Below are 17,173 nucleotides of genomic sequence, written 5' to 3'. Positions count from 1 at the left end.
CCTACTAGTAGCATTATTTGTCTATGCTAGTAGGTAGTATCGCATACATATACGTTCTTATAAATAAGTAAACTTATTAAAATAAAAGCAATTTTGTCGTCACAACATTTTATTTACAATATTTACAAGGTCCAAGCTAAGTACATAAATGTAATTGAGCCTTATTTACACATTTATTTAACTAGTTACGGTTTCACTTTACGTGAAACATACTGGTCCGGGAATAAACGAAAACTCATGTTCAGTGTCTATGAAAGACAAGGGTTGGAAGTCAGATATCGGTAACCGATCACTACGCGATGTTTTTATCTCTAAAACGATTTCCCCAGATCCTTCCTGTAAAAAAAAGTTAGATACATTATAAATAGCACAAAATTATCACTTGGGTAAAAGAATTTGTGATAAAATGTACCTCACAAGTGTCCTTCATTATTTGTGGTTCGCGAAATTCGTAAGAGCTTTGTCCAAATAGTTTAATTTTACTTGATCGTATTAATTCAGCGGGAATGTCAGATCTGAAATCATAAATCGAGTTACTGATCTATTTATTAATTCTATATTTCAGCACTATTATAATATGCGTATAAATATTAATATTTAATTTGTTAGTCTAAGCCACCAACAAACTATACCTTTGCGGAGCCTTTGCGTTAATACAAAGGTAAGTAAAATTCTGCCTGGCTCCATTAGAGAGCAGTCTTAAAAATCGCAGTTGTACCAGAGTCGGTCCATCAGCATCATATGAAATCTAAAATTTAACGACAAGTTAGGACATAAAGTAAGTTTAATAAAATTATTAATTATTGGAACGAAGCTCCTTATCGCGCCTTGCGAAAGGGGGCTATACGGAATTAAGACCAAAAGTTGTATCGACACTTTTTGCTATAGTTGTAAACTGTGCGGTGTGCGCGTTTCTCTGTCTGTCTCTTTCTCTCTCATAGAACTACATTCTACAAGTCAGTTATTTTAGTAACTTCGTTCCATCCGGATGGCTCTTGACACCTCTCAAGTTTTTTTTTTTAATTTAGATACCTACCTTAAATCCGTTATGAAGATGGGAAAATTTCTGTCCATTGGATTCCACATAAATAGCCGATGGATCAGTCTTATCGGGGTAAAGACATGTGCTGTGTCCCTTACAATAGACACGGATTGGTCGTGCCCCTCCACCTCGAGCGTCAATCCAGTAATACCCTACAAGAAAACAATTATTTGTATAATGAATTGTCATTCAATATTTTGTATGGCCACCATCTCCGTTATATTATTATTTTATTATTACCGTCTGTTAAATTTAAGTGTGACATCCTTAAATCACGGCACGATAATGATGGATTTGATCTCGTTCCCCAAGGCCGCTTTGACGATTCTAATGCAGATCTTGCTGTCAAAACTCCTGTCAGAATATCTCGAGCCCAATCTATTTCTTCATCTGCAAAACAATTCGTTATTATTATGTACCTTGATTTTTATATACTTACTTTTAATTAAGTCTCGTATTCGTATCGGATTTACCTTCATCAATGACATCATCAGTTGTAGTTTCGAATGAATCTGATTCAATATTTCTGCGACGCCTATTCCTTGTGAATAGTTCAGGTGGTAATTGTGGCATGGGAGCTGGAGGACCTGGAGGGCCAGGCGGACCTGGAGGACCAGGTAATCCAGGTCTCCCTTCTGGCCCTGTTTGACCTTTTGGACCAGTGTGACCTTCTTGTCCTGGTAAACCTGGTGGTCCCATATCGCCCTTAGCACCCGCCGGCCCCATAGGTCCCTTAAATATATTTTTTAATAAGCTATATTTATCTCCCATTAAAAAAAGAGCGTGTATGCCGAGCACACGTGTCAGAAGTGAAACTTCTATGGCAAAATTCAAAGATACCAAAATCGTCGTTTTACTCCATGACGTGACGGTATTGCCATGGCGTGACTTTGAAATTTTACTCTCAATGCGCCTAAAGAAGTTTTACTGCAAAAAAAAGAAAGAAATTTACCGTATCGCCCTTAAGACCTGGTCCTCCAGGAGGACCTGGAGGGCCTAATTTCCCTGCTTCCCCTTGATCGCCTTTTAAACCAACGGGACCGGTATCACCAATGTGTCCCTTAGGCCCTCTATTGCCCTTGTCACCTTTCATTCCGGGAAGACCAGTAGCGCCTATTTGTCCTGGTGGACCTATCATGCCCATAGGACCCGGGGCACCAACATCACCCTAAAATATTCAAAAATTAATAATGTTGTGCTCTCGACTTAAATCGTGCGTACATAATATTATGTTCAAATTCGAATTAAATTCTTCATAATAAATCATAACCCATAATGCCGAGGACTGATGGCTATTTAATTGCGATAAAACAACAAACGTCTTTTACAGTTACAGTTGTTAGAGATAAACTTGGTGTGCCCAGGAGTGCCCAGAATAACATATAGTTTATTTCTATAGTAGATATAAATTATATGTTATTCTGGGATGTGGTTTTCGCATGAAAGAGATAAATCATCCATCCTTACATTCTTAAAAGCTTTTGCGTTTCCTAATATTTGTAGTTTATGTTTTATGTAGGTGTGTAAGAAACTTACAGGAGGGCCGGGTGATCCAACAATTCCTCGCTGACCTTCATTTCCCGGGGGACCAGGTGGACCGACAAGACCAGGTTCACCGGGAGAACCTTTGGGTCCAGAGTCACCTTTTTCACCGGTTATTCCAGGACTTCCTTGAGCTCCTGCTGGTCCTTCAGAACCCTATTATAATAAGAAAAACGTATTGTTTAAGTCGCCTACATTACGAAACTGGATACTAAAATAATATCATGAAACTTGTTGCAGATTGATATAGACCTATATATAATAAGCAAATATATTAAGGAAAATACTTACGGGATTACCAGGCATTCCAGTTTCACCAGGTTTTCCTATGGGACCAGTCGGACCAATCGGGCCTTGTGGACCTGGACTACCCTCAGGGCCATCTAATCCAGGCTCTCCTTTTATTCCTTGCGGACCAGGTTCACCTCTATCACCGGGAAACCCGTCTGGACCGATATCACCTTTCGGTCCTTCTGGACCAGGAAGCCCTTTAGGACCCGCATCTCCTTGTATACCTGGCGGACCATCATCACCCTTCTGACCCATAGGACCTCGTTGTCCCTTTTAAAAGAGAAAAATAATTATTGTTTATAAAATAATACATTACTGAGTGGAGACAACTATTCAACAATAACTTATACTACGTATACCTCCATGATGACATCTGTTAGTGTAATACAAAAATCAATTAAATTTATCCAATAGTTTAGCCAGCAAACAATACATTTTGTTATCATGATTTTATAGAAAACTCGTGTAGATACCAAGTAGTTAATTATAGCTCGAAAATATTAAATATGTGTTTTGATGACATTTTTTTTATAATTTCAAAATAATTTAATGAATTAGTAATGGCTATGTTCAAGACTCAAGTATCAAGTAGGTACATGTACAAGTAACAGGTTAATATTTTCGGTTATGGTTAATTTCAAGATCTACTGCTTTTTTTCTGGATTATTGTAGTAAATAATGTAAAATGGAAATCTAATTAGTTTTTAATAAAATTATAGTTATTGAAATTATAATATCGATTGCTCTATTGAATAACTGTATTATTTACCATTTTGCCTTCTGGACCTTGTAGTCCTGGAGGACCAGGTAAACCAGGACTGCCTACTTCACCATGTTGACCTTCAGGGCCTCTTGGGCCCATTTCACCTTGAATTCCTTTAGGTCCGCGTAATCCTGCTGCCCCAGGCAGCCCTATTGGTCCAGGTGGACCTATAATGATATAATCACGTAAGTAAACCGTGTTTGCAATTAACTAACATAGAATAAGTAATAACATATAAAATATAAAAATATAAATTAAATGGAATCACTAATTATTACCTGTTGGCCCAATATCTCCTCTGTCTCCTTTTGATCCTTGTTCGCCTTTTTTGCCTTCTGGACCTGTTTTACCAATTGGCCCTGGAGGGCCGCGTACTCCGTCTGTTCCTGACGCACCGGGAGGACCTGGCTCTCCTGGAGGCCCTTTTGCTCCAGGCAATCCCACTGGACCAATTTCACCTCGCAGTCCTTGAATACCAGGCGATCCTTGTGGTCCCTAAAACAATATGATGAATAGTGGTTAATTACCTGCAGAATTACAGTACATATTGTTTAGATTATTCTAATTTCCGATACAAAAAATTGCCATGCTTTTCAGTTCAATTATTGATAACAATAAATTGTGTTATTATTAAAATGTTAGATTGTTATTCAATAAAAGTCGGTTAATAAATTAAAACTATGCATGTAGTTGATAATACGTACAGGTTGACCAATATTTCCCTTGAAGCCCTTTTCTCCAGGTGGACCTGCTTCACCCTTATCTCCATCTTCTCCAGGAGGACCCACAGGACCAGGAGAACCGGCTAAACCTCTTGGACCGGGTAAACCATCGCGCCCAATCGGTCCTACAAATCATTAAGTATTTAGATAAAGTAGAGGTAAAAATAAGTTTTAAAATTTGTTATTGAAAACTCCGAAAAATAATATGTGTAGGTAACATTACTGTAACTCCTAAAAATTATTAATGATAAATTATGATTAATGATCGATTAATTAGCACATAACAATTGCAACGTTGTTACTTAACAAAATAGGATGAACAATGTTATTTACATATCAAAAAATTATAATATTTTAGTTATGTACTCTGAAAAAAGTTCCTAATAGAGGAAGTTTACAACAAAAAGTATTATTAGTATTTTTCTTTTGTACATCTATTTTTCATACCCCTAAGTTATAAAAGTAAGGCAGAAAAACGTTTGCCGGGAGAGATAGTTTTGGTATTATATATAGACTACAAGCCCGCATAGGAAAAAAATATGGGTCAAATGAACCACCAGGGGACATATCTAGAACGATAGAAGAGCATAAAATAATAAGATTCATCACTATGCCGTCACTTGTAAGCTGTCCAACTGAGTGCAGATGAGAATTGAAAAGTACAGGTAGACTCGGTAAATTTTGGTCATATATTTTTGTACGGCATTCTTAACCATCGATAGATCCATTAAAAATAATAAGAAACCGCTCAGTGCCGTACAAAAATGGTGGTCCACAAAGTCGGAATTTTTATTTAATTTCCGAGAGTTACCGGGGGTAAATTTGGTCATTTGACCATGTACGGCATCTGTGTCATACTATGCCTATACTGCTTTTAATCCATTATTCCGCAACGCCGTACAAAAATCATGGGGACAAGGGGAAAAAATCGAGAGTTGTAATCCCCTCTCTTTCCCCACTCCACAACACGACACAACACGAAATAAATTTAAAGTATTTTATGCATAGATAATATTTTTTCATGTGCCGTACATTTTCGTTGGTTCAAAGGGGAAAATCTGAAAAAGAAAAAAATCCATATAGGTAACGAAATGTTTGCTTTATATTTTGATAATAAAATATAAATATATATTAATATTAAGAAGCTCGAGGTGGTTAATTATCACCAGTCAGGTGGAATGGACTCCGTTAAATTGATGAACTAATATAGAAGCTATGAACGAAAAGATGTGAATTATATGCAATCAGCCCATGAATACAGGTAAAGTCACAAGCAAATGCTAGTAATATATACATATTCAAAATGTACAAGTAAAGCGCTTTCAAATGATACCAAACACGGTATATTTATCTTAACTTTATTTTTTACTCTGTATGTTTTGTCCGCTAGAGGGCGCCACATTAGATTTTGTGAAACCCCATATAGCCTTTAGCTAGCTGGTCGCTGGTTATCCAGTGAACAATTCAGACGCTTCTAATGATATGTCATTTGTCGAATTCTGATAAGTAGTTTAGAAGTTACGAGGGAATAGATGAACATACATACATGACCTGTCAAAATCATAACCCTCCTTTTGCTTTGCCGTAGTTGGGTAAAATTTTTTTAATGCCGTACTGTATCAAATGGCCATAAAGCACCCTTAAAATTGTAGCTTTCGTCGCTTTCATCAGCCTAAAAGATGTGGTCTGCACAAAAATATACGGCATCGTTTTTTCCTAATTTATCTATGTTAATACTATTTAAAACAACGAATAAAGTGTAGAAAACTATTATATTATATTTCATTAATCTACGATGTTTAAACTTTTACAAAATTTCTGTTTTTCAATTTCTCTATAACTTTTTTTAGAACGGTTTCTTTTGAACGGCAATACTATACAACAATTGAATTTTACAATACACAAAAAAAGTTCCCGTACAGGGTCAAATGACCTTACAGCTCTTTATATCAAGAATTCGATGAAATTAAGATGATTATTGGTATACATTTAAAAGAACAATTATTTTTTGACGGCATTGCTTTTAATAGTACTTTTGAGTGCTAGATAATGTTTTGGAACCGAAGCCGTACTTAGTCAAATGACCCCCTGGAGTGGGGAAAGAGAGGGGATTGCAACTCTCGATTTTTTCCCCTTTTCCCCATGATTTTTGTACGGCGTTGCGGAATAATGGATTAAAAGCAGTATAGGCATAGTATGACACAGATGCCGTACATGGTCTAATGACCAAATTTACCCTCGGTAACTCTCGGAATTTAAATAAAAATTCCGACTTTGTGGACCACCATTTTTGTACGGCACTGAGCGGTTTCTTATTATTTTTAATGGATCTATCGATGGTTAAGAATGCCGTACAAAAATATATGACCAAAATTTACCGAGTCTACCTGTACTTTTCAATTCTCATCTGCACTCAGTTGGACAGCTTACAAGTGACGGCATAGTGATGAATCTTATTATTTTATGCTCTTCTATCGTTCTAGATATGTCCCCTGGTGGTTCATTTGACCCATATTTTTTTCCTATGCGGGCTTGTAGTCTAATACAACGACGTCATGGCTTATAAAATACATTATTCATATTTATTTACACTATACTGCACAATTGAACTAATAAAATAATCAGTAACAACTATAACAATGAATATTGTACCAATAAATATTAGAACATTTAAAATCTATATATTATTTCTTTATTTACCTAAAGGCCCTGGTTCCCCAACTTCTCCCTTTTGACCTCCAGGTCCAGGAGATCCCCGAGGTCCTTCACGACCTGTCGGCCCTTGTGGCCCTAGTGAACCGGTTTCACCCTGCTCGCCTTTATCACCTCTAATGCCAGGAGGACCTAAAGGCCCAACATCTCCTTTTTGCCCTGGTATTCCCTGTGTTAAAAGCAGTTATGTAATTATTTGTTCATTATGTAATGTAGTTTTAGATTTTAGTTTCTGTCTTTCTTACCGGTGTTCCAGGAAGACCAGGTTCTCCGTTTTGACCTGGTGGCCCCGGAGATCCAACAGGTCCAGGTTTCCCTTCTGGTCCAGCCGGTCCTGGAGGTCCCTCCTTTCCCATTTCACCTGCTGCACCCATTTCACCAGGTGCGCCTGGTGTGCCCGACGTTCCCTGAGGTCCAGGCGGACCAGGATCACCATTTTGCCCTTGTGGACCCATTAATCCTGGTGGTCCTGTTTGACCTGGAGCTCCTGTTTCACCCTATATTGTGTATCGCATATTTAATGCCTGACTTACGAAAAATTATAACAATTTTATAGCGATGGAAAATTAACATAGATGGCTGAATATCAGAGTTCGTGTTTGCAGTTGTCCACGAACAGTAAACTTCGTATTCAATAAATTAATGCGGTTTCAGTTATTTTGTAGCTGATGTTCTTACAAAAAATAGTATTGACATTTATTAAAATAAAAGTTAAAAAAATTTAACTCAAATATATGTAAAATTGTCCTGAAATCGTGGTCATTTTTTTTGTTATTAATTTACGTTAAAATTACCGTTGGTCCACGTTCCCCTTGTAATCCTGGTAAACCTGCTTTTCCATCACCTCCAGGTGGCCCAATTGCGCCTGGAAATCCTCGTGGTCCTTCAATTCCTTGTGGTCCTCTTTCACCAATAGAACCAGGTGGGCCAGGTTGGCCAGTGTCTCCCTTTGGTCCTGTAGGTCCATCAGAGCCTCTTCTTCCACGTGGGCCTCTATAACCCTAAAACACAAATATTAAAGAATGATCATTGGAGACTCATTTAATATAATATGATGTAATTTTATGATGGATAAAATAAATATAAGATACGTACCCTTGGACCACTTTCACCACGATCACCGGGATTTCCAACTAAGCCCTGAAATTGAATACAAGACGATTGAGTTCAGAGAAAAGGTGAATGTGTCAATTAAAAGTCGTATGATAGTTTGAATCATGTCACTTACAGCAATTCCTTTTGCTCCTCTCCTCCCCCGTCTACCTGAAGCTCCCTTGTCACCTTTCTCTCCTTGTGTGCCAGGATAACCAGGCGGTCCTTGTGGTCCAATAGATCCCTTTTCTCCTGTCGGACCTATTGAGCCGGTTTCGCCTCTAGGACCTTCCATGCCCTAAAAACGGTATAAGTATATAATTTCTGTAATGAACAATAGTAATCAGTATACATTTTTAAAGAATAGGAAAAATTCGATCATTTATTAATTCAATTATTTATTATATTATTTTCCCAATATAATAAATAATAGTTATTTGTTACCTTTTGCCCTTCAGGCCCTTCAATCCCCGGCGGTCCCGGTTCGCCAGTTAGACCTCTCTCTCCTTTTAATCCCATATCTCCTTTTTCTCCCTCGATACCTACAAAATACACTTTAGTTTAAAAAAGAATTATCCTCATTTTTACAAAAAAAAAAAAAATCATATGTATTATCAACATTAAACGGTGAAAAATAAAATTATCGAAACACAATTTTCAAAGAAAGATTCGAAGAGACCAAAATCATCGCCTTACTCCATGACGTGACGGTATTGTCGTGACGCGACCTTGAAATTTTAATCTCAACGTGCCTAAAAGTTTCACTTCAAAAGAAGCAATAACGTTTATCTAAAGCATGTCCTGTTACCTCTTATCCCTTTATCTCCTTTATCACCAATCAATCCTCGGGGTCCATCATCGCCTTTTAAACCACGAGGACCGGGAAATCCTAACATACCCTGAAAACGAATAATGTTTCATCGTTGTATAATGAGATTTTCAATTTAATTAAGTTAATTTTAATGCAGCTCCTATTTTCTGTATAAGTCTTGTAAAAGGAAATGAATCGAAAATTTGATGTTATACAATACTTATTATTTATTACTAATTTGTCAATTAATTTTAAGATATATTGTATTCTTACCTGTGGCCCTGGTAGCCCTGCCTCACCCGATGAACCCTGCTGGCCAGGATTACCAGGTGTTCCAGGTGACCCCTCTGGACCTGGAAGACCTGACATTCCTGGTTTGCCTTGAGGACCCTGATAATACACGTAATTATATATTTATTTTCATATATATATTTTTACACATTTTTCATATTTCGCATCGAATAAAGTGGTAAAAACCTTTTAAGTTTTTGCGTTTCCCATATTTATTTTTCATTTCGTTAAAATATAGATAAGAAGAAATTCTTTATTCGCGATTTAGTCAGATTGAACAAATACGAGAGTTTTATGTATTAGGGAGTGAAATAGTCACACTTAGCTGGAACATCTATTATCACTTTTTTCTACGTGTTAAATCAATGGTTGTGTTGTTTATATTGAGTATTACTGCAATTTTGAAATACATTAAAGTAAGTTGTCGTATTACAAGATTGTATGTATTTGTATGTATACTATATATGTATGATAGATAGTATACATATACTTTGTCGAATAGGGGACGTGATCATGAGCGACTTACTTAATTAAATATTTAATTTTATTTATTTATTTATGACACTTTATTGTACAAGTACCAGTAATAAAAACATAATTTAACAAGAAAACATGAATTTAATACTTTAAATTCATGTAATTTAACAATTTAATACTTTAGAAATAAAAATTCATCTTACTTGAAGTCCAGGTGCACCCATTGGTCCTTGAGGTCCAGGTGAACCAGCTGGTCCCATGATACCCGGTTGCCCCTGTGTTCCTGGAGGTCCTGGCTGACCTGAGGCTCCTTTTAAACCTTGCGGGCCTTCATTTCCAGGAATGCCTGGATAACCAATGAGTCCAGGAAAACCTCTTGGTCCCATAAACCCCCTTGGGCCCTAAAATTATACCTTTTTTCTTCTCATTGCTTTTTAAAGCTTATTATAAACCTACAGCCTTTTATCGAGATAGTTCACATACAAAGTAGAAAAGTTTTTCTATACTAATCGTTTCTTTTTCACTATGTTTCTTTAATTTACTTAAGTTTGATTGGAATAATACATTAATTTGAAAAAAATATAATTTTAGAGCTTTAATCTTCTGTGTTAGTAATAATTTTGACATACCATTTCTCCTGATAAGCCTGGTGGTCCAGTCGGGCCATCATCACCCGGCAGTCCATCTGCACCTGTAGCACCTGGTTCACCTTGGATGCCTGGTGTTCCACTTTCACCTTTATCGCCCGGTATTCCAATTTGGCCAGGATACCCTTGTTCCCCTTTTGTTCCGGGTAGCCCAGGTGCACCTCGCTCACCGTCTCGACCAGCATGACCGCGCCTACCTAAGCGACCGGGTGGCCCTTGTATACCTCTTGGTCCTGGAGGACCCTGGAATAAAAAAAATAATTATAAATTCAACATTAAAGCGTTTTTCGACTCTTATTGCAATATAATTATTATATTTTATTGTAGTTGATCGTTACAAATTTTCAAACGTTAAAAGGCTAGTAAAAGTGATAAAACAAATGGTAAATAATTTAATTTTTTAGTCTTTATAATTGTTAATAATATTATTTTTTAAAATAGTTTTAAGTTTATTATATATTGTTGACGTTAGATTTATTTCAATTACATATTAAGTTTGTGCGATTTAAGTTTAGTTATATTCGTTTTATCTCATACAAACTGCGTATCCTGTCGCATTGTACTGGTTTTGTAACGGTAAGTGATGTTCAATAAATAGGTAAACGTACCGGTTCTCCCTGATCTCCTTGTTCACCTTTAGAGCCTTCGGGTCCTATTTCACCTTCTGGACCCGTTGGACCTGTGAGACCCATTGGCCCTTCTGCGCCACGCATAGCCGCCTGTTGATGTATTAAACATATTTTATTTATACTAAAAAATAAATGTAAAATGTAAGCATGTAGAAAATATTTACCATATGTTGAGTCAGAATTTGCCGCAATGCTTCAGACTGCGCATCAGGGCCTTTTTCGTTGCCGGATTGCTGCAACTATAATATTCATTTATAAAAACATTGTTATCTAACCTAAGTATATAAAAAATACAAAGAAATAGATTGCATCTACTCACAGGCACTACAAATACATGACCAGGTGCTCCAGGAAAGCCTTGCTGACCTTCAATGCCTGGCTTGCCCGGTTCCCCTTTAGGTCCGCGGGGCCCTTGTGGCCCTGGTGGACCCGGATATCCCCTAGGCCCCATATAAGTTCCTGAACCACCATAATCGTAGTATGTGTCCGATGTATCATAATTTGTCGAGTCATTATGCTAAAAACAAAAAATTTAAATATTTATACATTAATTTATTAAAACACTTAAAATTATTATTTATTTTTTTATTACTGAAGTACTTAACAATTTTTAATTGTTTGTTTTTTTAATCAAATATAATTTGTGACTATATAAAAATCATACCTGAGCAACTTCTGGTGGATGTGTTAGCCATTCTGTGTCTTCTGTCGTTGTCATAGGAGTGTATGATGATTCCGTTGTCACCAAAGTTATTATATCTTGTTCATCATCATCACTTTGTGTTGTCTTCAATAACAATAATCACAAATGAAATTTTAAAAATTTGTATGAATCATCCAATTAGAAGATGACAAGATTTTTTCCGTATTCATGAGACAATATCAAACTTGGATATAGGTAGGCAGGTAGCTAAGCAATTCTTAAAGTAAAATCCATACTAATATTATAAATGCGAAAGTAACTCTGTCTGTCTGTCTGCTACTCAATCACGCCTTAACTACTGAACCAATTTGCATGAAATTTGGTATAGAGATATTTTGATACCCGAGAAAGGACATAGGCTACTTTTTATCCCGGGAAATAGGATAGATTTTATCCCGGAAATCCCACAGGAACGGGAACTATGCGGGTTTTTCTTTGCCTGCGCGGGTGAAGCTGCGGGTGGAAAGCTAGTAAAAGTAAAGTAAAAGTAAAAAATAGCTAAATAAATACAATATTTACCTATCTTATTCTGAATAGTATTAAAAATATAGGTAATCGCCTTTTTGTTTATACTTTTAGAAAGGAATAGAAATAATTGCAATTAAACCTTATTTCCATTTTAAAAATTAAATAGTATCTAATCTAAAAAAGTTTTTAAGATATATGAATTTTAACAGTCATAATTTGATTTGTATTTTCTTTTGTTCTGACCCATATTCATCTTTTAATGATAAGTAATACCAACTCTCAGCAATACGGTCATCGAAGTCCCAAAGGAAATACGCCTTCGCGCTAACGTCTAATTAGTCAACTATTTGCTGTTATACATTGGACGTAGCTATGGGCCTATAGGTTATTAATTATCGTTTTGTGGACACTATGTGGGTTTGTTAATAAATATATAACCACATCAGCTGTGCTCACATCACATCTGCTTGGTGTTTCACATTAATAGACTATTTAACTATTTAACGTATCCAGTACATAGTATACTAGGGCAAATAATGTAAAAATTTGCTTATTTACCAGTGGCGATCCGATTTCCAAATCACTAGGTTGTGTAATTTCGTACTGACTAGGTGGTGTAGAAATAAACTCGTCAACACCCGTAAATCTTCCAAAAATACTGTTCTCATCTAAACATGATAAAAAAAGTGATTATTTTAGTTTCATCATACTTATAATATACTCTAGTTCTCAGCCTACTGTAAAGCTTTTCGATTCATATTATTATTGCATGACAATTTATCTTCATAAAAATATACATATTTTTTTGATTTGAATCAATAAACGTAATCAATGGCTTTTTATAAGTTTAATAATGTAAGAATCTCTCGCATGTAAATTTCATAGAATTATAAAAGTAGGTATAAAGAGCTACAAAATACAAGATTTATTATCCTTACAAAAATCCTAATATTTTTATTTTTTAGAATAAATTGTCAACCTACCACTGTCGGTCGACGCTGGATATGGTATATTGAATCCATAACTTTCAGGTATTTGCCAATGCGGATTCACTGTAGTGACATCTCTACTCAAAGAGGCGAATAAATTTGCAGATTGGTTTTCAGCTTGGAATCTATTATTGCCATATTCCCTGTTATTTTCCAGCAAGTAATTTATAGGAGACACTGTTGCTATATCGGGAATTATATTACTTCGTTCAGATTCTTGTCTCTCAATGGTCCTTGCCAATAATTCGGATTGGTATGATCCGCTAATACAATCTGTTGCTAAGTTCAAGCACATGTCATATGCAAGGTCTGGTTGATTAGCGAATTGGAGCAGTTCAATATCGCCCTGTAATAGAAAACATTGATGTAATGTTAAGACTTATCCATTTATAGGTCATTTTAGTAAAAGTTGCAAAAATGGTTGCGATCCTTAGATTCTCAAACCACTGAGTGGATATTATCCATTTTGTGCCGTTGTAACTAGTTATAAGTTAATTTTATTTATTTTTTATGTATTAATGTGCATCGGTACAAATCAATGTATTTTCTTTCTTTCTTTCTTTCGATATTTAAGATTTCAGTAAGTTTTACTTTTATATTTGATAAAAAATATCAATGAATAGAACCTCATAGTATTGATCCGGCGTGACTTGTGTGCCGACTACTAACACTCCAGCTAAATTAAAAGTGCTCCCCGGTTTTCTCAGGAGTGGTAGAGTTCCTTTGATTTCGCAGTCAACAAGCAGCGTCACTGAATCCCCCTTTATGCTTAATCCAATTCGATGCCACCTATAAATGGGAAATATAGTTTAAAAAAGAGCGTGTGTGCTGAGCCCACGTGTCAGAAGTGAAACTTCTTTGGCAACATTCAAAGATACCAAAATCGTCGCCTTACTCCATGACGTGACAGTATTGCCATGACACAACCTTGAAATTTTACTCTCAACGCGCATAAAGAAGTTTCACTTTAAAACTTGCAATAAAAGACTAATGTTTTAAAACTGATTGTATTTTGATAGTTTGAAAAGCATCACTATAATCACCGTTCATCAGCTATATTGATGCGATATGTAAGAAGCTCGTGGTCTTCAGGATCGCCTCTCGTGTCCTCATAGTAAAGTTCGATCAGCTCTCCCAACACTAGTTGCAGTTGTTCGTCACCAGCGTCCGAATATAACACGAAAAGCGGGTTTTGATCTGTCCCTAAAACAAGAACAATATAAATTATCGTGTAAATAGGGATACAAAAAGTCGTATATGACCTCTGTCATTTTGGGGATGTTTAAACAAAAGATTTTGGTCGAAAGATGCGGATTCGAATCCCGCCTCGTGATCGATTTTTTTCTATTCTTTAAAAATTTTTTTAGTAAGTATGTTTTACGATTGTTTTCATAATAGTAAAATAATGTAATCTTTAGAAACAAGGTGTTTAACATGATAACAATGCAGAATGTAACAATAACACAACCTTTTAGCCGAACTACAGCCAGTATAGAGAAGTCTTCCGGGAAGGTGTTATAAAACATTCCCGCAGCGAGCTGATGGAGGGTCGCATTCTCATTGAGAGAAAACGCGGATAGATCAGTCTCAGCTGTGTGAGGCGATTGACAGCGGCCCGGAGCCCGGGATACTCCCTCTGGCAATTCGCCATCCCGTATTATAGAAAGTACGTCGAAGATTTCCAATTTATCTGGAGACAAACAATTCAATTACTACCTAGTAACCTAGTTGAGCAAATATCAAAGAAGCCTGACATAATACATGCATTATTAAGAAGTATCTTAATTTAACTTTTACTACACAAATGTAGACACTAAGGTCTTTTACTGATTTTACTGAAAGAACAACAACATAAAAAAGCAAATTAACTTACCATCCCCTTTTCCTTCCGCAAGTATATAAAATAATAACAGAAGTAACCGTCCTATGATTTGTAGAGGCATCGCGGCCCGAAGAAATTTACTAGGGATACGTTATATACAGAAGATCCCATCCCGGTTACCCCAAAAGGTATATACGAACTAGATATGTGGTCTCTCCCCCTGTGGACAAGACATGTCGTTGCGCTGTCGCCGTGGATGGTACTGATTTCTCACTGACGCCACTTAAACACATTGCTTCTCTATTAAAATCCTTACTGTTTTGGTGTCAAAATAATAAAGATCAATTACCATTTATACATGTTGAATTCCAAGAGACATTGTACGTTTCAAACAACCTTTTGGTCTATGGTTACGGTTTTAAATCTGTTTCCTGTGTATGTTAAAACAATGGTTATTAAAATTTTGACGACTCTTTACCAAAATGGTGGGACTTTCATTAGCAATGTATAAATAAAATTACGTACTTCTTTATTATAAACATTGTTATTGTGACCCGCAAAAAGAATAAACTCTAAAAAATTTTATTTCCTCATAATATATACACATATATAGGACTCTGAAGGCACAATAATATCTTCATCATACTAGATGTAGTCTTTACATTGTTTGACTGCTTAGTCCTTTTGCCCAACTTTGAAAACTGCCTTTTTTATTTGTTTCTCTTCTTTTTTTGTTTAATATTGTCCTAATCTATGTTTCTCCACTCGCAACACGTACGATTAGTAGGTACTATCAAACAATTTAAGTAAAAACAGTTAGACGTATTCTACGTGATTGCCGTAGACCATGGACAAATAAGTATACATGCCGTAGACGGAAGTGAATTTGTAGTAGTTATTATGTTCAAAAGTAAAAAAAAATATTCTGGATATGTCAATGAAATGATACTTCCCAAAAAATGTCATTAACTCCTCAATTTATTAATTTATATAATTCCAGATAGAGTTAATTGAACCAGAGTGAATCGAACACATAAAGAAAAGGTTCTTGACATCTGTATTGAGAGATGAAATTAAAGACGTCGTAACAAATTAGCCCTAGTCGCTACAGCTAGCGAGCTGCGAGACACCCATGACCCAACCAAAATACACTTTTACACATATAAATATATTACGTGATATTATTAAATATTCATATATTCTAAACATACCTGTGCGATTCATTCATGTCTTTGATGTTTCGTTTGGAAATGGCAAGCTTTATTATTTTAAATTCCCAAAGATCGTTTCGAGGAAGCTGTGTTATAATTATAACCAATATCTTTTGTGATTTGATAACATGTGTAGAAATAACATTAGTATAGTGAAATACTCAGGTGAAATTTATTCTTGTCGTTTCCTTATTGTTTGACATCAAATACGCTACTAATGTCGGTATACCTACTGGTTCATAATAATTTAACGAAAGTGGTTTTTAATTTCGCAATGAAATAAAAATTATGTGTTATGGTTAGATTTTTTTAGATTAAATATTTGAGAGTTTATATGCTACGTCTCAGTAATTTGTCAGTAAGTATACTATAATTATAATGAAATTAATACTTATTGGTGATTATTTTTTATATAAGATTGTATTATAAATAAATTCTAAGAATAAATTAACAAAATGAAGGTCTAACAGATTGTTCTTAATGGCTCGAGCAGAAATTTAAACGATGCGAACTAAGTAGGTACTCTAGTTTGCGATCAATTGAACAATAACCAATTAGCAATAGCTTTCAGATTATTCTATCGTTGAAAAGGATTGGCATTTAAATATTATTACAAATACCTGTAAAACTAGGTACATACCATCGAAATAAAGTTAGATAAGCTCTATATTTTTGTGATTCATCTACAGATCGCAATAGTATCTTATGCTTTGGTTACCTACAATAGTAAACAACATTCATAGATATCTCGAAAGAGTAACAAACATACACATAGACATGCATCCTCACAAAATTTTTATATATTTGTAGGAAATATTGTGATTATTGTTATCATATACCATTCTATACTACACATGATTAGGTTTATCGTTAATGCCTTTCCCAAGGCAGGGACAGATAATACCAAGCTTTCGTCGTTGAGTATAAAATATTATAGTTTTAGTTTGCGATAAGATATATA

The 17,173-nt window shown here is 35.5% G+C and overlaps 1 protein-coding gene across 1 annotated transcript; it reads right to left on the bottom strand.

Moving 5' to 3' along the window:
• Window positions 1-91: 91 nt before the first annotated feature.
• LOC123705656 (collagen alpha-1(I) chain-like) lies at window positions 92-15,281 on the bottom strand. Its single transcript, XM_045654554.1, has 32 exons — window positions 15,053-15,281; window positions 14,648-14,869; window positions 14,223-14,382; window positions 13,806-13,968; window positions 13,174-13,525; window positions 12,749-12,858; window positions 11,684-11,806; window positions 11,339-11,536; window positions 11,184-11,258; window positions 10,999-11,109; window positions 10,373-10,633; window positions 9,947-10,144; window positions 9,249-9,365; window positions 8,973-9,063; window positions 8,609-8,706; window positions 8,301-8,462; window positions 8,168-8,212; window positions 7,867-8,073; window positions 7,318-7,569; window positions 7,061-7,241; window positions 4,343-4,485; window positions 3,917-4,133; window positions 3,645-3,805; window positions 2,876-3,145; window positions 2,579-2,740; window positions 1,995-2,210; window positions 1,516-1,774; window positions 1,283-1,432; window positions 1,037-1,194; window positions 633-748; window positions 413-515; window positions 92-336 (listed from the first exon to the last, which is right to left on the bottom strand). The coding sequence occupies exons 1-32, from the start codon at window positions 15,120-15,122 to the stop codon at window positions 199-201; spliced, it is 5,289 nt and encodes a 1,762-aa protein (XP_045510510.1). The 5' UTR covers window positions 15,123-15,281; the 3' UTR covers window positions 92-198.
• Window positions 15,282-17,173: the final 1,892 nt, after the last annotated feature.

Source organism: Colias croceus, chromosome 2 (genome assembly GCF_905220415.1).
Source record: "Colias croceus chromosome 2, ilColCroc2.1".
NCBI lineage: Eukaryota > Metazoa > Arthropoda > Insecta > Lepidoptera > Pieridae > Colias > Colias croceus.
This window is presented reverse-complemented; position numbering and strand designations above follow the sequence as displayed.